A 23,409-nucleotide genomic window follows, 5' to 3' on the forward strand; every position below is an offset into this window, starting at 1 on the left:
TAATGTAATTTACAGATGTGACCTGGATAACTTGGGCATTTATGATATAACAATTTTGTATTTCGATGCTTAACTATCAACCAAAAATAAAGCACTCTATTTTTCCTATACATAATCTGTACTTTGTATTTCGGAGTTCAAAAGTGTAAAGTTATTGGTAGTACAGTATTATGCAAGAAAAGGCTTTTAAGCGGTTACTTCCACGTTACGTGACTACCCATATGAGTTGTCATTTTAAAATGTTCAGTCTCATATTACATGCAGTTATCGACGCATGTCTTTGTGTCCAAATTACGTGGCCTTCTTTATAGAGTATGTCATTTGTTTTGCAGTTTTTAACATGCAGACCTCAGGAGAATGCAAGTCACATATCTGTGAGTCAAATGTTACTTGGAAAATTAAAAATATTATTGCGTATTATTAGGAAACAAATATACATTTTTAGAAAGCATTTGCACTTTAAGGAAAACATTAGTTTATATATTATTGTACTTCAGGTGTTACAATATTTTTTTAAAAGCTTTGATTTTGAAAAGACTTTGTTTTTCACTTATAATTAAAATAATGCTTGATAACGTGTTACAAGATCTAGTCAGATCATAACAAAAAGGAGTACGAGCCTTTTCTAGACAACCAAGAGTGAGTTTATGGATTGATAAACGTTGGCGTTTTTAATGTTTTGTAAAGATTTGGAAATTTAAAATTAGTCTGCAATGTATTATATATATATATATATATATATATACACACACACACACATACACACACATATACACACACACATACATTATATACACACGCACTCATTTTAAAGTTTCAAGTTTCAGTGTGTGGTGTGTGTGTTTATACATATAAAATAGCTATACACAGTTTTTAATTGCAAATTTATATATATATATATATATATATATATATATATATATATATATATATATATATATATATATATATATATATATATATATATATATATATAAACACTAATAGTGCGCAGAACAAGAAATGTAGCAATACATGAAACTGGCATGTTACTTTCACTTAATTTAGTCCAGGTTTGTTTTAACACTTTTTTTATATAAAAAAATAAATAAATAAATAAAATAACTTGATTAAACATTTGTACACAATTTAAATTTTACTCATTACAATTTTTTTCTCAACGTATACGCCAGAGTCAGGAAAAAAACACAAAATCAAGGAGATAAGAAAATGGAATACTGTATTTGATTTAGAAATTTATACATTTACGTAACACGCAGTTAAAGAAACACTGAATAAGCGCCTAGGCGAAGTTGGAAAACGAGTGAGAGGCTTCTTTCACTTTGCAGATGATTAACTGGGACATTATTTGCATAAAAAGTGTACAACAGCACTCGATCTTATTCTACAGCCATTTTACCCCTTAAAAAGAAAGAAAAGAGAAAGCCTATAGCACTTGGTCAGACTTTTTGACAACTATTTTATGCATGAACATCGGGGCCAGAAAAGTGACAAAGCTGAAAAACAAAGAGAAAAGCAGAACTAAACGAAGAAAGAGAGAAAGAGCCAGAGCATTATCATATACAAGCGGAGCTCTACACATATATTACAAATTGGGAAAAGATCGGATCATTTAAGATATACATAATTCATATAAAATCTTAAAATAAAAATAAAAATTTGTTACAGTCAGAACTATTCGGTTCCACATTTAACCAGTACCCACACAGGCAGTGACAGACGTGTTAGAAAAGGTGCTTACGAATCAAATGATTGTCTGCTGAACAGAAAAACAAACCAACAAGGGAGGCTGTATCGCGACTGACCGTCATCATCATCATCACTTGGACTAAAACAAGAGAGATCAAAAGGGCGAAAAACGTCTCGTTATTCCCTCTTCTTGGAGCTCTTTGTAAAAATATTGAACGTAGAATATTTTCCCCAGATACAAAAAAAAAAATATATATATATATATATATCATGCAGGTATAGTGAAGGAAGAGGGATGTGCGTCCATTTGAATGCGCCCGGGTAAGACGTGCTTGTCCTTTTTTTTCTTAACAATGAATGCTTGTCTTTTTTTCCCGAAATATATTTAAAAGTCTCAGAGTTTCTTTGTGTTTTCATTGTCCATATTCCTTTTTTTTATCATACATCACATTCCGAGTCGCTGGAGGTTACAGAAAGGATGGATGCGCCAGTCTCTACCCGCTCTGTCATACTGGACACGCTAGTGGTCGGACTGGCTGCTGTGGACGGAGATTCTGCCGAACTGTGAGGGGTGCAGCCGGATTCTGAAAGCGACCTCATACCATTCTGCCCTATCGCCTGGTGCTGTAGCCTGAGTGGGACAAAAACAAGTAGAAAAGACACAATTACACGTTTGTTTGATCTGGCATTCTTTTCTATACGTTCAAAATAAATAGGTAACAGCAAACAATACACAATTCGAAAGGGTTTCATGCTCACACAAATTACACTTTAAAATATGAACCGTGTACCATTTCACGCTTTTGGAGTCGACGTAACAGTTTTAAGATTCTCTGACCACAGCAATACAACAGTAGTCTCACAAGAAATTATAAAGTCAGACTTGTTTTGGTTAAATGAACAAATGCCTGACTTAATTTCAATATAACTAAACCTTCAAAATGTCTTCGAAAGACAGTGATGACATGTATGCGATGCTTCCTGAAACTATGAAATTAACTCACAAAAATTAAAGTATTCTTTTCACAAAAAAGTCAGTCAGCCACGTTTGAAAAACATTGAATTTCCAGCACGATAAAGCAACCTCTTCAATACGCATAAATCGCTTCCTTATTTGCTTAAAGAGTTACAGATCCAGAACTGAACTATCGAACACCAATTCCACACTTTTCCTTGCAGAAGTACATAGTATACTTATTTCTACACAAATCATCACTAACCGCACGGAATGTTTCACACATTAAGTATTAAAGACCTATACAATGCAATACGTGTGGACTTCTTATAATTTTGTAATCTAGGAAGGCGATAAAATTCCATTTAAAATATACACTAAATAATCGCGCATAACACGAATTGTACTATTATTTAACTATACAATCGCGTTTACAAGAATATGCAATTTAATCTTAATCGTTTATTATTCTAGTCTAATTTTAGAGCTAGAAAATTACAAACGTAGGGTTTAAAGTTAAAAAAAAAAAAATCTGTACTTGACATGATTTTTGAACAAAACATTTTAAAGATGCTAACATTATGCTATAACAACTTAAACTTCTAGATGTTTCCACCTATTCAATGCCACCACATAGCAGTTTACCTTACACACTGTGTAGCGAAATGTAAACAGCTATTTGACTAGTTAAAGGAAACTGATGCTTAAAAGCCATCAGGAACTGTATTTCAGTTCGTTTTGAAAATAACATTCATTTGTTAGGCAAAGAGCAACAAATCACGAGATACACACTATCAAATATTCTTTTGCATTCGATTTATTTAAAATTTATACGACTACTAACGAGCTATATGAATGTGCGGGATTACTCTTTTTTGTAATACTTTATTATATTTGATAATCTTTTGTATGTATACGCATACTAATGCATTACTTATTTTGTTTCATTGACACTTACTTGCTTACTTTCTTCCCAGCAATCGTTTATTGATTTAAATATTTATCAAAGGCATACTTATGTTTTCTAGCACATAATTATAAATAATAATGCGAAAGATATGGGCACTGTCGTGTTTATAGCTCTTCTTCCTGTATCACACCTGGGGATGTGACAGATTTATTGTTGAAACTTAAAGAAAAAATATGAAAAAAATGTATGGAAGTTAAAATATGCTCCATTAATAACTAACACCCAAATCCTTGAATAACATTAATTGCATCATCAAAAATGATTATGATGCACGGACTTTCACCCACATAATTAAATTTAGAGCCCCCAATTTTATTCTTTTAAGTTCTATTTCCTTTTTTATTTTTAGCGCGGAACTGACCTGTTCTTGGCCGCTGCTGCCCTGTCTCTTTGCCTGCGATTTTTAAACCAGTTGCCCACTTGTGTGGGGGTCAGTCCAGTGGCCTGGGCCAGTTCCCTTTTCTTACTGGGATTAGGGTAGGGGTCCTGCAGGTACCATTCCCTCAATAGACTACGTGTCCGCTCTTTGAAGCAGTGAGTCTTCTGTTCTCCGTCCCAGATCGTTCGAGGTAGTGGGAACTTCTTTCGTACACGGTACTTATCGACAGGTCCTAAAGGGCGACCCCTTAGTTTTTCGGCCTCCTGGTAGTGCGCCTCCAGCCACATGGCTTGCAGCTTTCCGTGAGAGTCCTTGGTGAATTTATGATTTTCCAAGATGTGGTAGAGGTCCCTGAAGTTGCCAGTGTGAAAAGCCACCACGGCCCGGGCGCGCAGGATGGACTCATGTTTGTTGATAGCCTCGCACGCTCCAGGAGCCACAGGCAGGGACCACAAGAAGCGTCCAAGTCTTTCAATGTCGCCCGTCTCCTCCAGCGTCTCGCAGACGCTCGCCACCTGCTCCGGTGAGAAGTTGAGAGTAGGAAGCTGGAACATGGACAACTCTTCTGGAGCTCTGCTGCCGGCTGCGCTGCTAGCGAGGAGCGCAGAGCGGTCCGCGAAGTTTGGCAGGAAGAAATGGGAGGGATAGAGCTCTAAAGGAGACCTGAACACCATGGAATAACCTGAGAGGGAGAGAAAATTTAGCCAAAAAATAAAGAGACGAATCAAGATGTAGGGAGTCAATAGCGAAGATCGCTTAATGACTCCACAGCCTCATCATATCTCCCCAAAATCCAGCGTGAGTGCAGCACTGAAACATTTTGTTTCGCTTTTCTATTGGTCTACTGGGTGTCGTTGTAGCGTTGCCACGGTACCACTGCCAATCACTGTCACGCCTGCCAATCACCAGCCGGTACGTAGAGACTCCCACCACTGGTCCCTCGCGTAAGGAAAGGGGGGCGGGGGTGTTGTTATCACAACCCCCCATCTCTGACTCTCTCTCCCATCCTCGGGAAAAAGCCAATGTGCTCGTATTTGTTGAATGGGATGAGCAATTAGAGGGTGGAATATTATTGCGATCTTAACGAGGCTCGTTAAAGCTAAGGAAGATATGAGATTTTTTTAAAGGGTGGGGGGTGGTTGCAGGGGGTTGGGATAAATGGTCCAGGCTGGAATACACTTGAATAAAGGACTTCTAACCGAGTCAATTTACACATGATTTGCACGGAGTTTCGCTTCATTCTGCCTATCTGAACACTATTAATTCCAGGGAAAAGAAAAGGAAGCTGAGATCATTAGATCGATCCCCTTACCAATGACCATACCAATGAAACAGCAACATGTAAGGATATAACAAATCTGGATTTAGCTCCTTGTGCATTCTTAGTGTCAGTTTTAACAACGATACAAACTGGAGCCTGCATGCCATCAACACGAGGCGCAACCGCTCCTGTCTCTTTCAGACCAGGTGGGCAAAAATAAGACACAACCAGATAGCGTGTTTGTACTTTCGCTGGATTCTGTAGACCATCTCTGAGGGAGACGTTAAACCGCATCATAACTATAACAACCGTCAGCTAGAATCTAGCATTTTCACAACTTTTTATTGGAATTGTTAATCATTGTATACTTGTTAATTAAAACGTGTCGGTTTGCCAACTTCATGGGGACATGGGTATTTGCTTATTATGTTCTGGTTTTTCTTTTTTTTTTGCATCTTATGAACAAACGCTAGGGTTATTAATTTTGAAATATTTAAAAAATGAATTTTTTTTTTTGTGCGGGAATTACACTTGAAGGTTCGTCTTCCCGAGATTTTCAAGTAAATTGTCTCAATCAATGGCGTATTTAAAAAGTACATATCGTTTCAATACCCAAGTGATAACTCGGAGTTTGGTGGTCAGTTATCTTAAATACAGGTAATGTATAGGATTTATATAGGTTACGACTGTTTCCTTTCCTAGCTGGGCATCTTTAAACAGGACATTGCTTGCTTTTTAAAAAAAATCCGTATTTTGAATAGTTTCACATATGGTAGTGAACAATAAAGACATTGTAAAAGCGTGCACAGAGTGCATTGAAATAGACTTTAATCTGTTCTCTGTAAAGCTGAAATAATTATCCTAAGCCGCATTTCCACAAAAATCATTCTGGAATTTAAAACTTTTGTAGTTGTTTTCCTGTCGTGTAACATTCCTATCTCCAAACTACACTAATGCAAGAAAACCATTCTCTACAGTTTGGAGAAAGCTGCAAGTAAGAATAGCACGTTACGCAGGTTTAGATATTTCCGTATCAATAAGGCCCGGTGGCACAGCGTCCCTACGTAGATTACATCCTACACACACTACTGTCATATCAAACATTCATCCTCGAGTAGAAAGCGGTAGACGCTTAGTTTATAATCTTAGCTTGCTGTCTATATTAATGGGTGACACGTTAATCAATCCGAAAAAAAAGTTACTATTTTGTTTTTTGTTCCAAGAAAAAAAAAAATCATTGAGTTACGGATCCCTCGTGTAACTTTAAAAATAACACAGTCAATTCAAAATGATTAAGACCGATAAACAGCATTATAGATAATTACTTGAGGTGCAGCCCTGCTAAATTAGGAATTGTAGGTGTCGGAAGGAAGGTGGCAAATTACATTCTTGTACACAGTCTTTTGTTTGAGTTAAGTGTGTAATTAACACTCTTTAACAAGTTTACTCACCTGGCGTGATGGGTTGTTTTTCTCAACTCGTAATGCCCTTTTTGTTAACTTTAATCAGCAGGGGATACGGTAGTCAATAGAGATAAATCATTAGGCTGATTGGGTTGTTTATTAGCCTAGCTGTCAGTTTAGCCCATTAAATAGCAGCATGAAAAAACAATTAAAACTCTTTGTCCGGCAACTAGCCGCCTTCTCAGTTTATTTTGGATGTATGGAAAGGTTATTTATCTGCAATTTGTCTAAATATATTGTAAAGTAATTTATGGTTAACATTTTTACTATACTGTGCAATATATTTTAAAATAAATGTAGACTTGTTAGGGAATAATACCAAATATACACTTAAAATAGGAAGATTCACGTTTATACATATTTCAATAACGATATTCGGCAATATGTTATCCTCTGGAATATTTATGGAATTATGAGGCGAATGCATACATTATAAATTAAACTGTGCGTTCAGAGTAGTCAGTTATTTAAGATCCTCACGATGCCTGTTACAGACACATTCCCATATTCTTAAAGGTACAAGCAGATAATTATTGAAACTCAATCACGCTGAGAGCTGGGCTCGCTCTAAATGGATGTAAGCGGCTATAAGCGAATGGTGCATTGATTGAATTTGTTTTCTGGCTTCATTCTGAGCTACAACAGAATCTTTTACTACCGGGATTACAACGTACCACAAAACAGAAGAGCCGGCATAAAAACAGAAAATCCGTCCGTAGAAGGAGGGCGCGTTTACACGGAACACTGATGTCTCAAATCCTTTCCGGATCCTGTAAGTTTAACAAGTAAATCTAGACGCACTTAAAAAGGTCAAAGTTATTCACCAATGCCGTCTCAAGACTATACGTGTTGTCATTTTTGTCTAAGTTTCGGTACGTTCACCGGCCTAAATAAATGTAGTTAATTCTATTGGGCGAATATACTTCAATTAATTGCATCCCGCAGATCAACGGATAATAAGCAACTAATTTAATCTATGAAACAATGTTTTAGCAATTTATGTATGGTCACACTTTAGTATTAACGTTTTCTTCGCCGTGCCAATGACTGCCCTGCCAAAACAAGGAGCAAATGTCATGCGCTATGCCGAGGGTCCCTTCTCTATTTTCGATGAGAAACTGCGAAAGTTCTAATATGTAGGTTACATTTCAACGCTTACACACTATAAAATAAAAAAATATATATATAATATATACATATAAACGACTTTGTCAAATGCAAAACTAAACCTGCAACGCTTACATTAGGTTTCTGGGAACGACGCCTAAAGATATTTAAGTGACCTGCATTGTATATATTTGTGCCACTTATAGGATACAAATACTGTATAGTCTAATGCCGTTTAGTCAAACCAGCGCGCATTAATTATATACCATATATATACACACACACTGTGTGTGTGTATATGTATATATATATATATATATATATATAGATCCACAGTCCTACATATAGGTAAGCTGTCAACATTATTCCACAGTTTCATTTGCTATTTTGATGCAATTCTGTGGTGTGCTATTCAGTAACGTAACACATTAAGCATTATTCTTATGGGTCAGTAGTAATTCTTTGAATACTATGACCACTTCATAAGTAAAAATACATTTTATTTCAAAAAGCATAATTACAAACTATGCACATTCAAAGTTGCCACACTTGTTTTGAAAATGTATAGAATGGTGTATAAACCTGCAATAACCGTTTTTTAAATTATTGGTATGTCGAGATGGTGGTATAGAATCACTTTTTAGACGAATAATAGATACACTTTGTAGAAACAGCATATGCACATACAGAGTGCGCAAAGTTTTAATAAATGTTATTTATAAAATAAAATTTTAAGTTTTTTTTTTTTCCTTTTTCTTTTCTTCCCCTCCCTCATTAAGTGGGGACCCTGCTAAGGCCACAGAGTTATATCGGAGCTGTCCAATCAGTGCATCTACACGCCTTGTTAGCGCCAGTTAATGAGGGCGCTCCAAAGACACGGAGAATGGCGCCTCCATGCCACATTTACCTTATGTCAACTCGTTACTCCTAATGAATTCATTCGGAGCTTCTTCATTGAAAGGAAACGAGGTACTGAAACTCTAAGACTTTTTTTTCTAAACTTCCTTTAAAACCACAGTATTGACGGGGAGGTAAAAAAATGTGTAACTCCCCGAAAGCTCTACATAGAAGAATTGAAAGAGGCTAGCGGGCAGTCAGGGAAAGGGCGTCAGTGTCGTTTAGCTACTGCTAGAATAGAGCGAGAGAGAGGGAGAGGGAGTATCGAAGAACAATAACTGAAGGACGTTTCACTAAACACAGAATCATCAGGTACTATCTATCACAGGTTGTTTGGTCAGTTTATTTGACACGCCAGTCTGTTGCAGTCACATAAAGTTCACTTCAGTGCCCTTAGACGGGCGCTGCCAGGTGCAGTTTGCGCTGACCAATCCAGGTAAACGGTCGCTAAGCATTGTACGAGCTACTCTTTCTCCCACTGGGCTAGCACTTAAAAATCAATTAGTCTTTTCAGTTCTTCAAGTAAATTATTCGAAACAAATGTATGGGACTCCCCGAGGAGACCAAGACAAGCATAAAAGGTTTGTTTTATTTTTTTTTTTCCATGCATTTTGTAGTGCCGACAATAAATGAAGGAAGCTGTTGAACTAATTCGTGTCTTATTCAGAAAAAAAGTGTCAATTTATGGGTATATGCAGATCACTACCTTTCTCTGAAATGTATAGAAACTTTACACAGTGACCACGCGTTATTAGGATAATGTGTAACGTAATTGTGTATGTGAAAGGGAGGGGGCACACTTGCATCGGATCAACAGAACAGGACCCCGAAGGCAGATCGCAAACTGCAAGAATGTTTATTGGATATTAGCAGCCTTTATGTCGGACTCGTGTGCGCTGAGCTGCGCCGGAGAAAAATTCATGTTTATCACCAGTGCGAAGGGAATGTTACACATGGTTTAAAAGAATGGCGTATGTTTCATTTTCGTGGCCTTCAGTTTCAAATAGTAGTAAAATATTTTAGATACTCCGTGTATTTTAGTTAAAATAAATACAAATTTTAAGGGCTAGATCCACAATTGGTTCTCATTGTAAAATGAGATGTTTTTTTTTTTTTTCGATGAATTCATTTTTCCCCTTTAACAGGAATTTATAATTTTAGTGATTGGTTCACTTTAACGCTTACCTACATGAAAGCAGCTATTTGCAAGATATTATAGTTATTTTCATAACTCCGTATTTTAATCAAAAAAGTTACAATGTCAGTAAAAATCGGAGCCATTTCCACCGGCAGTTTACAAAATCGCTCAAAATCATTTAGATGCTTTGAATTACAGCTACTCGTTGTTCGTTGTATGTATATTTATGCACTTCTGTTTCAGTGTATGCACATTTGTTTTTCAGTAGTCTAAGAGACAAATAATTTGAAAAACACTAAATGGAAAATAATTTATCCAGGATTACCTTGGCCAATATAGTTAGTGTGTTAACAGCGAAAATGCCGCCGGAATTGTCACGTTTCGACCAATAAAATATAGACCTGGGTCAGTGTGAGCAACTGTCCTTCAACTTAATGCTTGATAGTTTCCCAATACTGCCGGACAATGCAGTGCGTGCATTACCGGGCTACGGTTTTCAAATTGAGCTTCTATGTTCCACTAACTAATTTTGTGCACACGTTACGCCCTAACGTATATGTAACACCACACATGAAGGGATCGGTAACATTTTGTCTTCTGAACACTCCGCAGTGTGTTTGCTGAGCCTCACAATGTGTTGTTTAACATGCTCTCCCAATTACCCTTGTCTGGATAATCTCTAGAAGGCCATACCCACTGCTAATTTATCATTGGACGTCTGTCCTAAAAATGAACATGTCGATCTGTGTGAGCGACAAGAGTAGCAGACCAACACTCGTCTTGGTCATTTTGTCATCCACTGGTCAAAGTAAATGCCTTGGATAAACACGATTCTTCCTTTCCTATGTTACACTAGAAAGCACAATACAAAAAATACATGTATACATAAATTGCATTAGAATAATTTGAACAATAGTAAACAGCATCAAGCAGGCAACAGCGTACTATGACCTAATATAAAGACTAACAATACATGAATACTAGTTGCAGTATTTATTTTGTTGAAGTTCAATAAGAATTGAACAAGCACCTGAAAATCTTTCCAGTATCTTTTCCCCTCACGACTATTCGGCGGTACACTTTGTTCGTTTTTAAATAATCTACCATTCTTCATCCACAAGTGACATTCATAAACTGAAAAGCTGAAATATTAACATCATATGCCGTTAAAGCCATTAGGAGGATGATATACAAACAGGTCTTATTTCTAGACGTTGTACTGTATGTATACGATCTATTAAAATGGCGATTACCTTCTATTTTTCATTTACCTTTCTCTCCACTGTTTGACTGGTAAGTAATTAATTACTTTAACAGATCTACTCATACCGTTTAGTGCCTCAAGTGTTCCTTTTTCTGTAACACGAGTAGAAAATTTTACATATTTTAGTCAACACTATTCCATTTCAACAGATACAGGACTGGGTTGCACTGCATAGCAATATTGGGATAATTTGTGCCTGAGGTTTTTGCACCTTTTTTTCTTTCTACTCGCTAGGAAACCGCACTACAGGTGCATTACAACCTAATTTGTATACCTCTATAAAATCTCTAGCTCATACATAGGGAAACGGCATTAAAGTGAAATATTTGTTAATGCACCAGGTCTACTTATTTAATGCCAAAAAGCACTATTTCGAAAAACATTTTGTACAACCAGAGTTTAACAGAACTTTTCAAAGATAATGAAATGAGATTCATTGAAAAAAAACTAAATTTCTACTGTTCGGGGCAATGACACGTTCATAACTACAGGTGTAATGAATACTGTATGCCCGTTATACATGTAATAGTTAGTAGATTGATCACAACGGAAGTTGTATTTATAGCTCACACAATTTTCGTAATAAACGTAATTTATTCCTTTTATAAAGACGAATTATCCATATTATTTGAAAAGGTGTTTCTAATATTTAGAAATGCTTTCGTAGACATACGTACTGTTTGTTAGAGAAAACAATGATCATTTTTTCAAATCTGAGGAACTAGAGCACATTCAAAACCACATCGGCTCTTAGAATAAAACAATGCAAGATGGTTTGTGTATTTATTAAAATATACTCATCGCGAACAATTTCAGAAGTATTAGTAGAGAAAAGACACAAAGTCGCCTCTTTATTGATGAAAATCAGCTTCACAACAATAACTGGGAAATCGATCTGTAGCTAATCATCGACAGATTACATTTATTTAAATTGCGAACTTTCCACATTTTTTTTCTGACAGGTCTGACTTTGTTTCCAAATAAACTATCTAAAATTTCATACACTCGGTATTTAGATCATGCTTAATGGTCACGTTAAAACTTCCTTGTTTGGTATTCCAACAGTTATTGCACGTTACTAATTTATAAAAGTTAAAAAAAAAAAAAAACTTTTAGCACGCACTTAACTTATTTACAAATAAGCGTTATTTATCTTGCGTATTTTTTCGTCTTTTCCTGTTTAATAGTTTCGAGTAATAAGTAAATGGCTGTCTCCATAAAGATAAAAGGACAACTTGTGTTTCAACAGGTACGTTGAGGGTCTTTTTTCCTCCTTTTTTGGGGGGCGTGGTGTTATTGGCTGATTGATATATACATACAAAACGTACAGAATATGGGCATGGTGGAATGTTACGCCATCACACAAGTCCTTATTCTGTGTATCCTCTTTATTTGTGGCGAACGTAACTTAAAATATACACACACAAACGAAAGGAGAAATCGATGCACGGTGCTATTTAATTAGCCAATGATAACTGCATAATAACTAAGATATGCATTTCGTGAAAACTGCTTAAAAGTCACCCAGATCTTACAAGTCGTAAAATCATTGGATTTGTTAACTATGTCATGAATAATTCCCTATAACGCATTATGTATGTTTTAGTGTTTGTTTTCGCATGTTTTCTCACCAAACTAAACAGTCCGTGAGGTTGTTCGTAGTTAACACTTAACATTTAAAAGGAAAAAATTCGTTGCTACCTAAATGCAGAGCCTCCATCAACAAAGGTAGATTAACAATCTGTTGGGTCTACGGCAATGTAATCACAGCATGCTAATACATATCACATTCTAAGACATTAACGTGTGCTCTTTGTTTTATTTTCGTTTTTGATCTTTTTTTCCCCAGGTCTTGTCATATGGTGGTGTTGAACTCGATAGACGATTTCTATCCGCTTCCCTCTCCTGGGGGATGCCATGTACACAGTAAACGAAGGGATGCGAATTGAGTTCCCACCATGAGTTCTAAGTTTATTATATTTTATTTCTTAGACGGACTGTACAATGCAATGCATTTTTAGAAGCTGGTCGTGGTCATGGACAGGAAATCGTAGAACAAAAGAATAGGATTGTCAAGTTTTGGTCTCCGACTCACGAGAACCGGAAATGTTTTTACCTTTTTTGACGCAGTTCATATTATTTATATTTTTTCTTGACCTGCATTTACAACAAAAGATAAACCCGTTTCTTGGACATGTATATGGGTCGCTGAAACGCTGTACACTTGTCCAGCACAAGAAAAATTCACATTTTGCAAGGGCAGGACGCTCGCTTAATATACCCCTCAGTTTTTAAATATAATTTAACACTTACGGTTGCGAATTTATATATTCAAAGCATCAAAAACTGGTGGTTTGAGTTTCCTTTATCCAAATTAAGTTGTTCAAAACATTTATCACTGGCAACCCTGATAACTCAATTAGGAATGTGCAGAAAGCTAAACGAAGCTTATGCGGAGAATGAAACTCTCGATTTTACCTTTATTAGCAAAAAAAAAAAAAGAACCAAAAGGGCAACAATGAAGTCCAAGAGATTAAAATTGTTTAGTTAAAGGTAAACATAACTTAAAGCCAATGTGATTCCATTCAAATTTTCTTTTGTTATGTAATAGCTTGATTTAAACTACCACGAGGCTAAAGGTTAATAAAATTAATACAAATAAACGAAGACATTTAACGATGTAACCGAAAAACAATTAAGTCTTTAAATCCATACTATAGATGAAGCGGGTGCAAAAATACCGCAATTCACATTTTGAAACGAACCAAATCTTTACTTACCAATTTACATTATGCATGTGAATCCGCAAACACTATGTCAAGAAACTAAATCGCATCCTACTTCTCTTTACTGAACTATGTTTTGGAAAGAAATTAAAGAAGAAACAACCCAAATTAAAAATGTTAAGTAACCCAGAAGATGTTTCAATGAAGCTTTTCACTAGCAGACCCACCCTTCATGTAATATATATATTGAGAATTGGATAGTTTAGGAAGTTATTTCATCTTTTTTGATCAGAATTCAAGGAATGGGAGAAAAAAAATTCACAATTACAGATCTTTCAGTTGGTAAATAATGCAAGATAAAGGCATCTTTAATTATGCAAATATTTCTCACAGGGAAAATTGGTGTAGACAGAGATATAATGCCGCGGTTTTATTATTTTCAGCAGTTCAGAATACACTAAGCTGGAGCTCTTTACAATCGACTCAAGTGGCGGTAGTCCATACTGTAGTGTTGTATAAATACAATTCATACATATTTAACTAACACGGTCGCTAAATTAATAGCAGACACTCACGCAGATGTCAAAACGTCTTAAAAATGTTTATCTGTGAATAATTGAGAAGGTGGTAAGACGCATTATCTGATTGTGAAATTAAAGATGTATGAGAGACAGCTGCTCGAAACAGCCACCTCCCGGTGTTTCATTAGGCAACACTGCTAATTTAAAGATTTACTTTAATGAAATCGGACTCTTTACTAGACTTCACTTTCTCTCACTTATTATCATTATTAACCTCTAGAAATGGAAGGACTAACGCCACTGCAGCTTCGCGGTTGCGCCCTGACTGTGATAAACGCTCAAAGGTGGAGTATTTCACACTCCTTTTCAAATCAGTTTTCTCTCTTTTTAGAGTAGGTAACACTGTGATCCATTTTTTACTGGATAAAAAGGGGAAGGGAAAAAAGTTTTTTCTCCACGGATCTAAAAGTAAATCTTAGTTTTCACAGTATTAACACCCTTGCATAACTGATTGAATAGTAAATTCTTAAAAACATTAGGAAAACGTGCAGCTCTGAAATGCATTCAGTTGCCTTTTTTTCTTACGACTCGCGGAGCCTGGCGCTAGACGTACTGTGTCTTGATACCGCAATGTAAAGGTTCATTACAATTACGGCATTTTGTCCATACTTGCATAACTACAACATCCATTTAAGAAGAGAGCGCGTTAATACAGTTATTTTAGTCCATGAATGTGAATAAAACATACAAATAAATTTAGAGACCCAAGGGGTTTATAAAAATGATTCATTTGTAATTAGAGGAATTCAGGAAAAACGAATCATCTTTAATGCTCATCAAGTTAAATTAAGCAAATCAAGCATTTAAAACGCGTTTTTTATTTTTAAGCCTTGATTTTTCCAAACATGTTTTTACGTTACCCCAATATATTATGACGATAATTCTTCATAAACTCCGAGCACCTTAAACCCCAAGGGATTTTGATTCTTTTTTTTAAGCAGATAGGACACCAATATTGTTTTAAGTCTGTCAGAAATAGCTGTGCGGTAGACAATGCCGGCAGCACATTGAATTGTTTGGGTGGTTTCCTGAATAACACTCTGAACATGCTTTGGATTTTGGGCGACCCGGTGAAGTGTCACTTAGAGGTAATGGGAAGTAGTTCGGGTCTCTCAAGTCACTTTGCTCGACGATACACGGTTCACGTCGGGGCTGAAATGTCTATTTTTTTTTTTGTATTCTCTTTCCTTCCTATGGGAGGATGTGTCGGGCCGCCCTGCAGCACCACCCCACTGAACAGCAGTCTCCCTAAACAGGAAAACGAATAACGTTGTTCCTTCATGCAGTATTCGAAACCGTTTTTTTTTTTTTTTGGGACAACACAAAGTATGCAGCCGGCATTTAATTGGCATTGAGGGGTGTTGGTTGTTTAATAAATTCGAGAAGTCAACGCTTCAATTCAAATTCTTTTGTTTCCAACATGAAAAGACGAATCGGAAACCGGCATTCTGGACAGTGTACCCCTGCCTTTGGCCTTGGTCTCCACTGAAGAAGAAAGTTTACTAACTTTGAAAATGTCATGGTGCAAAATAGGAGTACAGTTGGGAGAAGAATCTCTAGATTAATAAAGAGAAGCATCTGAACTGTATTTTATGAAAAATACCCGCACAAAGAAAAAAACAAAATGCTCTAACAGTGCCTAACTTTGCAACGTTTCCCTAAATACCCAGTCATCTTTTCAAACATACAAATTCCAATTTGAGGTCAGAAGAATCCACAGGTTACTCCTAAAACAGCAGACACAAGAGGAAAACTAACTGTCAATCAGCTGCTGGGTATCCTTACAAACACTGGTCCAGTTAGGTGTCACTAATTTAACCCATGCACATACGATGACATCTTTGGATTATGAGGTGAAGAAATGTGCAAAATCTACAGACCGTGAGAGGGTCAGGATGTAAATCCAGTCTTCTTGAGGTGTGAAGCAGCAGTCCTACAACTCCTTTTTAATAAGTGAAAGCAGAATAGGTCACGATCAAAGACTAGGGATTCTTGAACAGCAAGGTTAAAATAAGGATGGAGTCATAGACAAGTAAGATGAGCAATTTTTTTTTTTATATAAATAACCTTTCTGAATCCTCCATTGAAATGCATTCTCCAGGGGGGGTAATGCCATAGCGCCCTGTGATGGACTAATGCCATATTTGGGGATTTTCCTGCCTTGTACCTGATGTTACTAGGATAGAAATGCCAACAGGGTTTTTTTGTTTTCTTTTGGGGAACTGCCAGCAAGAAATAGCTTGCTACAGTCAAATTAGGCTCTCTTTGTTCAAGTGTTATCAACTTTTCAAGATGGGGCATGCTAGTACGTAATGCTCAATCCTACAACTGTCAATGGCAGTATAGGTCAAATTACAGGAAAAATAATGACATTTGCTCGATTAATGGGGTCACAATATGTTAAATGTGCTTTCATTTTAATGTGTTAGTAGTATATACAGCACATGCAAATAGACACAAATATCTTGCAGCAAAGTACGAGTTGGTCATTGGAACTCTTTAGTGGCCGCAGATTACAACTGAAACTAAACTTAAGATTGAATTCCTGTATTTTATTAAAGCACTGTGATTTTGTGGGCCAAAGTGAAAATCACTTTTCTGGAATGATTTGACTTGATACATTCTTTCTTTCTAAATAACTTATAAAAGAATAACTAAATTCTACAGAAAAACAGCTGAAGTCCTAGTGTGTCTTGCTGAGGAACAGCTAATTGTCACTTATACATACTGTATACTTTATTGTAAATTTCCTGTATTTTAAAAGAGACATTTAATTCCCCAGCCTGATCACTGTCTCAATGCAATTTACTCATGTGCCCAAAGTTTATATAGGTTACCCACCAAGCCAAAGATGACTTTTAATCAACTTGTGACCCTAAAAGTTTCCTGGGTGTATGGGGTGCCCAGTGATGGACTTGCACGTACATCATGTCCTGCCAGGATAAGCTGGACTATGAACTTTCAGAAGACTGATGGCAAAATTTTATTTGAAAACAATGAAAAGGGTGCAGAAATACACAGCCAGAACTCCAGGCCTGGTGGCACTGACCTGCATTCGGCTGGGAGTCAAGGAGAAGCACAAAGGGGGTCATCTATTTCATTGGTCTCATGAACTGGCCTATTGCTTGTTCTACGTAACAAACACAAGGATACATTTTTAGTGTTCATGACTCTTTTCAACTGCAGACATTTGGCACTGCAATGACAGAACATTATAGTCCAGCTTCTTAATCTTTAATAAATGCTACAATAGCCTCCAAAACATTATACTTTAATTTCTTTCTATCCATTTCTAGATACAACATCTTTAATTAGTGGGTCAGAGGATGCCACAGGTTACTAGTACTTCATTCTGTAAAAGTGAAAATCAACCTAGTTGTACCAGTACACCTAACCCCATTTGCTCATACTGGGTTGATTTATAGTTGCAAATGAATCCATCATGTACACTTTGGAACGTGGTAAGGAATATGACAATCCATAGAAGATTCTTGCAAAGATGCAGCATTTTCAAATTCCTCAGTGACACAGATTGTGTTGCCTCCTCTTTGTCTTTAGCTGAATTCCAACAAGCTATCAATCCATAAAGCAGCATTTTTCTTATGAATTTGAAATACAGAAAGATTTAACTGATCTAATGGCACATACAGCATTCCCACTTTAATTTTTTTCATCAAATATGGGTGTCTAGGTTTACTACTTCTAAAAGGTAAGTTTAGAACCTCAAACCACATCGATTTTCAAGAAACTCTAAAGATGAAATATTTATTCTATTCCAAAAACCTGAAGTAACAATACAACTTCCCTCCTCTTACTTACATGTATCTTTTCTGTTTCTCTCCAGTGTGACATATTCCTTATTCCATACAGTTTCCATTTAATACAGAACATAGTATTTGATATTATACACTTCATCATTCTAAAAGGGACTGGCACCCTGTCTGGAGTTTGTTCCTGCCTTGTGCAGGCTGCAGTAGGTCCAAGTACAAACCTCACACCCATCATCCTTGTCTGGATTAAGTAGGTTAGAAAATGACATGGCACTTCAACATGGACTACTGATTAAATCCAATCGGTATTTACTCCACTTCATGTTAATTCATCAATGTAACTGCCTACATAAACTGCCCAAAGGGAATATTGAAACATTAGGTCAAAGCAAGCCATAAAAAGGTCTTCAATGTACTTTGACATAGCATCTTGGACTATATGAAAAGGATGCAAAACCATTCTCCATTAAAACTCCATCACTTATGGTTTTTAGCAATTGTGGTGGAAGAATCTCCAAAGTATAAAATGCTATAAAATGAGTATAAAAATTACAAGAATTAGTATATAATTAGTAAGATATTTTGATTTAAACTGTCTTTTACCAACATTGGTTAAGGAATGCAAAATATTACGACTAAAAATCAGTTTGGTTGTTGGGGGGAAAAAAAAATTCTTCTAATGTTCCACTTATCCCCAAAGATGAATGAGGTTTGTTATCTGGCAACTCCAAGTAAAGCAGTATTGGTGAACACACTCTTTGATGGACTGAATTCTAAACCACTCTAGTCAACAATTCAACACTTGTGGTGATTTATTTTTCCCCCCAAACTGGCAATGATGCTTCATTACCACGATGAACACAATAAGCACCTTAATCTGCATCAATAAGCATCTTAACATACACTAGCCACAATACCTGTCAAACAGGTAATGGCAAACATTTTTTAATCATTTCTCTTGCTCCACGTGTACTTTTAGCACCTTTCCTCTATATATGCGTGTCTGAACCAGTCTTTCGCAAGCATGTTCCTCTGAAGCCCGCTTCTCAGAATCTCTATTTTCGGGGTGCCTTTATCACCTCCTGTCTGGTTTTATACTTTCTTTCTTTGAAGGCAACTTTCTCAATGTCCTCCTCGTGTTTCTCACATTGTTCACCTTCTCTTTCGTCATGCCACCAAAGCTAAATGGACCAATCAGACTGCTCCGAAGGACTGGCAACACAGACCTTAGTGTTTTATTATATGGTAGATGACTACAATAGAGTTTTGATAACAAAGTTGTACTTAACATTCCGATAAGAAGGGACCATCTGAATAAGGGGCTATCCTGAATGTTGCATTTTACCTGCTGCACTGTGACAGAGTATTTTATGTGTTAAATAAAGAAAAAAAGTTCTGTTTACTGTAATCTATTGTTTGGCATAGTTATCTCCTTCTTAATGTACACACACAGTCCCTTTACTCACTTAATCCTGTTGCCAAAGAGGCCTCTGCCATAGCCTTACAAAAGAGTTATTACAACAGAAATCTAATTAAAAAATAATGATCTCAACATAGCCAAGTTAACAAAAAGATAATCTAAAGTCATGAATTGTGAATAAGAAAAATATATAATACTGTCTAAATATTATCTTATGTACTTATTTTTACTAAGGTCTTTTCTGACAAAACAAAGCACATGTATAAGGTAGCTCAATCAAGTTTAGAGGAAATTGGGTGTCATTGTTTGGATAGTTTCTCATTTTCACAGCTAATTTTTTTTTTTTTTTTATAAACAATTTCCTACCTCATGGAATTATATATAAAAAAAAAAAGTTTTGGGAGGCAAAAAATAAATAAATAACAGGAATCATGTATTTTAGACATTACTTGGTGATCCAAGCCAGCATCCTTCATTTGTGTAGTAGGGATGTATAGAAGTAAATGAATACCCAGAAAACCACTTAGGGGACCATTACTTAAATACTGAAATCAGTATTTGGGTATTCAATATGCATACTGCGTTGCAGGAAGTACAGGAGAAAATATGGCATCAAACGAGAAGACTCGTATAACAGTTCACCCAGCTGAATACTGATCACTTGAAACTGCAAAAAAATAAAAAAAATAATAAAACACTTTAACCCAATAACAGAACACAAGCAAACTTCAGTAACCATTCTCACTACTCCAGCTCAAAAGTGGAATTAGGTCAGAGCTGAAATAATATGAAAACTGATCACAAAAAGGTCAGCAGGAGCTATCTGTCCCCTCAGCTTGGAAGGTAATGGCTTTAGAGAAAAACTGAACCATGCTTCACAAGAGTTATGAAATCACCTTCTGAAAAGCCATCACTAAGAAAGTAGTACGAAGAAATAGTTACAGTCGCAAAAATGAAGCTCCAAATGACACCAGTGAACAGGACAACTACATTGAATTTTACTATTTCACTTTGAATGTACTAAAAAGGCTTACCTAAACATGAAAATTCTACCGAACATGCAAGACCCTTTATCTGCTTTACCTTTAGCATGGGATTAGAAGAGTTACACATTTTATTTACAGACTCTGCACAGTCCCCGTTAATATAGAAGGTAAATTCTGTTGCTTTCTAAAGACAAAAATTGAAATAAAAGACTACAGTTATTGTTGATTCTATTAAAGAGCCTGTGCTATGAAAAGTCTATACCACTGCAGTGGAAAGTATCAAAATGTTGAAATAAGCACAGATTAACTTTCTGTTAAAATAGCCAAAACATGTTGGGCAGAAAAAAAAAAATCATTGTGTGTGTGGTGGTTGCCTCAGATATTGGTTAAAGGGTATTTTTTTTGTTTGTTTTTTTAAATTAATCATTGTTAACACTCAAATATGAGAATTAGTCAGAATACACATCCCAAACGTGCAGTGTTAATTTTCTACATGCAGTGCTTTCAATACTTGCTATTTGACTTCAGTTTGTCAAAGCTTGCCAAAACTGCCACTGGGCATCCCCCAAGGTAGCACTTAGTGTTACATTTCTATTTTCTCAGAGGCCTCTATCATTTCTAATTTCCCCTGGGACTTGCTGCTCTCCAAATTTTATAGGAATGCTCTTACTTTAAATCACTTTTTAAGAATGGTTTGCCAAAAAACCCAGGATTTCATCAAGTGATGCTATCCACCAATACCTCAAAACTTCATTATTTATTTCACAATCAGAGAATGCGGCGATTACCTCTAGAAAAAATGTTTGCTTATGTATAAACTAGTTCAAATTTGTACTTTTTGTACTCTTGCACTACTGTATATAAATTTGTAATGTTTCAATGCTACAATACAACAGTCTCAGCAAGCTTTTATTCTTCTCAAATATAATTATGTTCTGGTAGACATTTGTAACACTAAAATTGGCTCATTAGGAGTAAATCTGTGTATAGGAATTAACCCTACAAACTGGTGGCTTTTCCAGTGTTGGTTCTTGCTCTGTTCTCTATGTTGCCAGGACAAGATTTTGCATCAAATAATCCTGAACTGAATTAAGTGTCCTGTATAGAATCACATATGATGTTGCAAGTTAGAAAAGTCCTAGTATTCAACATTTACTCTAGTTTCCAAAGCCTTTATTCACAACAAATTTAGTAACACCTATTTCTAAGCAAAAAACCAATACAAGCCTACATCCTCTCTCTCCCCAGTTTAGACTAGTCCATAAAAGTGAATGGGCAAATCTGTCCCAACTAGAGCTGTGCATGTAGTTGCTAGGAAATTTTAATTAAAATACAAGCTTTCATATTGAACTCATTTGGTACAAACGTCATCAATCAGAATTCTAAAGGAGTTGTTATTCACTACTGCTTCTTTAAGCCTACTGCAAAACTAGCCTTACTTAAACGGCCTCAGTTGAAATTCTGGTAATCAGTGACTGTCTGTTGATGAAACAGACTTTATTTTACACTTTTCAACAAGTCATTTAAAGTGTTCTTATTGTACATTCAAGGCAAAAATTGCATAGACAACAAGTCAACCTAAAATTATTACACTAAATTTCCTATTATGTACAGTATATAAAATACATTAAATAACCAACATAGGCATACTGAAATGCTGTAACTGAATACGCACTGCTTTTTCACTGTAGCATCTTTCAGTGAATGAGCATAAACATTATTCATATATTTTTAGATAGAAATTGACCAATATATCCATTGTTGAATCTGTTGTAAATTTTCATTGTTCTTTTCCAACTTATGTCTCTGTCCCCCCAAAGACTCTTCATCATAACAAGATATTAATTAAGAGACTGTAATGGTCCCGGTAAATACCTCACAACATTTTATGCCTGACTATACTACTCTGCTTCCTATCAAAGCAGTGCACCGTGCCAAATTTAGGCTCAGAAGACCATTACCTAACTATTCTAAGGCACCACACCATCAGCTCTTTGATTTTTAAATTCTGCAAACTGGAAATATTTGTACCTTTCCTACATGCTACATTTAAAAATGCATCTTTTCTTAAGTTTCCAGTTTGTAACAGCAATTGTACTTTTTTTTTAATTGTGTTTATTTTATGCACAAAGTTCTTTGCCCTTTAACACTTTCAGTGTTTAGAACTGCATGGTGCCATATAACATGCTTTATACTTTTGTTCTTTTCAATGCAAAGCTTGTTTTTCTACAAACAGAATAAAATCAGAAAGTCAAAACCTATCTTGAACAGAAATTGTGCAGCTTAAAGAAGACAGATATTTGAAATAAAAAAATATATTTTTACATTAAAGAATTAATCATCAGCAGACTCTGATTTAACCCTTACAACATCCTTGGGTCAAATGTGACCTAGTTTTGTGCCTGAAATCAATAAAAGCTCCATACGATTAATTTGTTCAGGATGAAACTTTGTGGCTTTTCCTACTTCCAAACCATAAAAAATGTAAACATCCCATAATTTATATAGCTTCTAAAAAATGTTTACCTTACCATGCTGTAAAGTGCACTAACCTTACAATAAGTACAGTAGTAACGTTTTTTTTTTTGCAGTGCTGCTACACATTTTGAACACTGCCATGTCAATGAGTCAGTTTTAACCCACCATATACTTGTGGATTTTACCCTGTATTTAGGATACTTTCTTTTTTAACCACTCTTAAAAAAACACCTAAATGTCATTTGTTCTTCAGTGCTATAAAATGTATTTGCCCCCTTTCCTAATATCCTCTCTTTCTTTATATTTCACATAATGAATGGCCTCA

At 35.8% G+C, this 23,409-nt stretch overlaps 1 protein-coding gene across 1 annotated transcript; it reads right to left on the reverse strand.

The window, feature by feature from the left end:
* Positions 1-1,202: 1,202 nt before the first annotated feature.
* six3a (SIX homeobox 3a) lies at positions 1,203-7,560 on the reverse strand. The gene is made up of 3 exons (XM_039738016.1): positions 7,392-7,560; positions 3,976-4,675; positions 1,203-2,320 (listed from the first exon to the last, which is right to left on the reverse strand). Exons 1-3 carry the CDS (start codon positions 7,411-7,413, stop codon positions 2,128-2,130), a joined length of 915 nt encoding a protein of 304 aa, XP_039593950.1. The 5' UTR covers positions 7,414-7,560; the 3' UTR covers positions 1,203-2,127.
* Between the last annotated feature and the right edge of the window lie 15,849 nt (positions 7,561-23,409).

This window comes from Polypterus senegalus, chromosome 16 (genome assembly GCF_016835505.1).
Source record: "Polypterus senegalus isolate Bchr_013 chromosome 16, ASM1683550v1, whole genome shotgun sequence".
Taxonomy (NCBI): domain Eukaryota; kingdom Metazoa; phylum Chordata; class Cladistia; order Polypteriformes; family Polypteridae; genus Polypterus; species Polypterus senegalus.

Coding starts and splice junctions, on each gene's coding strand:
- six3a (XM_039738016.1), bottom strand. CDS start 7,413: ATGCCGGCTCTTCTGTTTTGTG. Junction 4,676..7,391: donor GCCGGCTCTTCTGTTTTGTG/GTACGTTGTAAT, acceptor TCTCCCTCTCAG/GTTATTCCATGGTGTTCAGG. Junction 2,321..3,975: donor GCAGCAGCGGCCAAGAACAG/GTCAGTTCCGCG, acceptor TGTCCCACTCAG/GCTACAGCACCAGGCGATAG.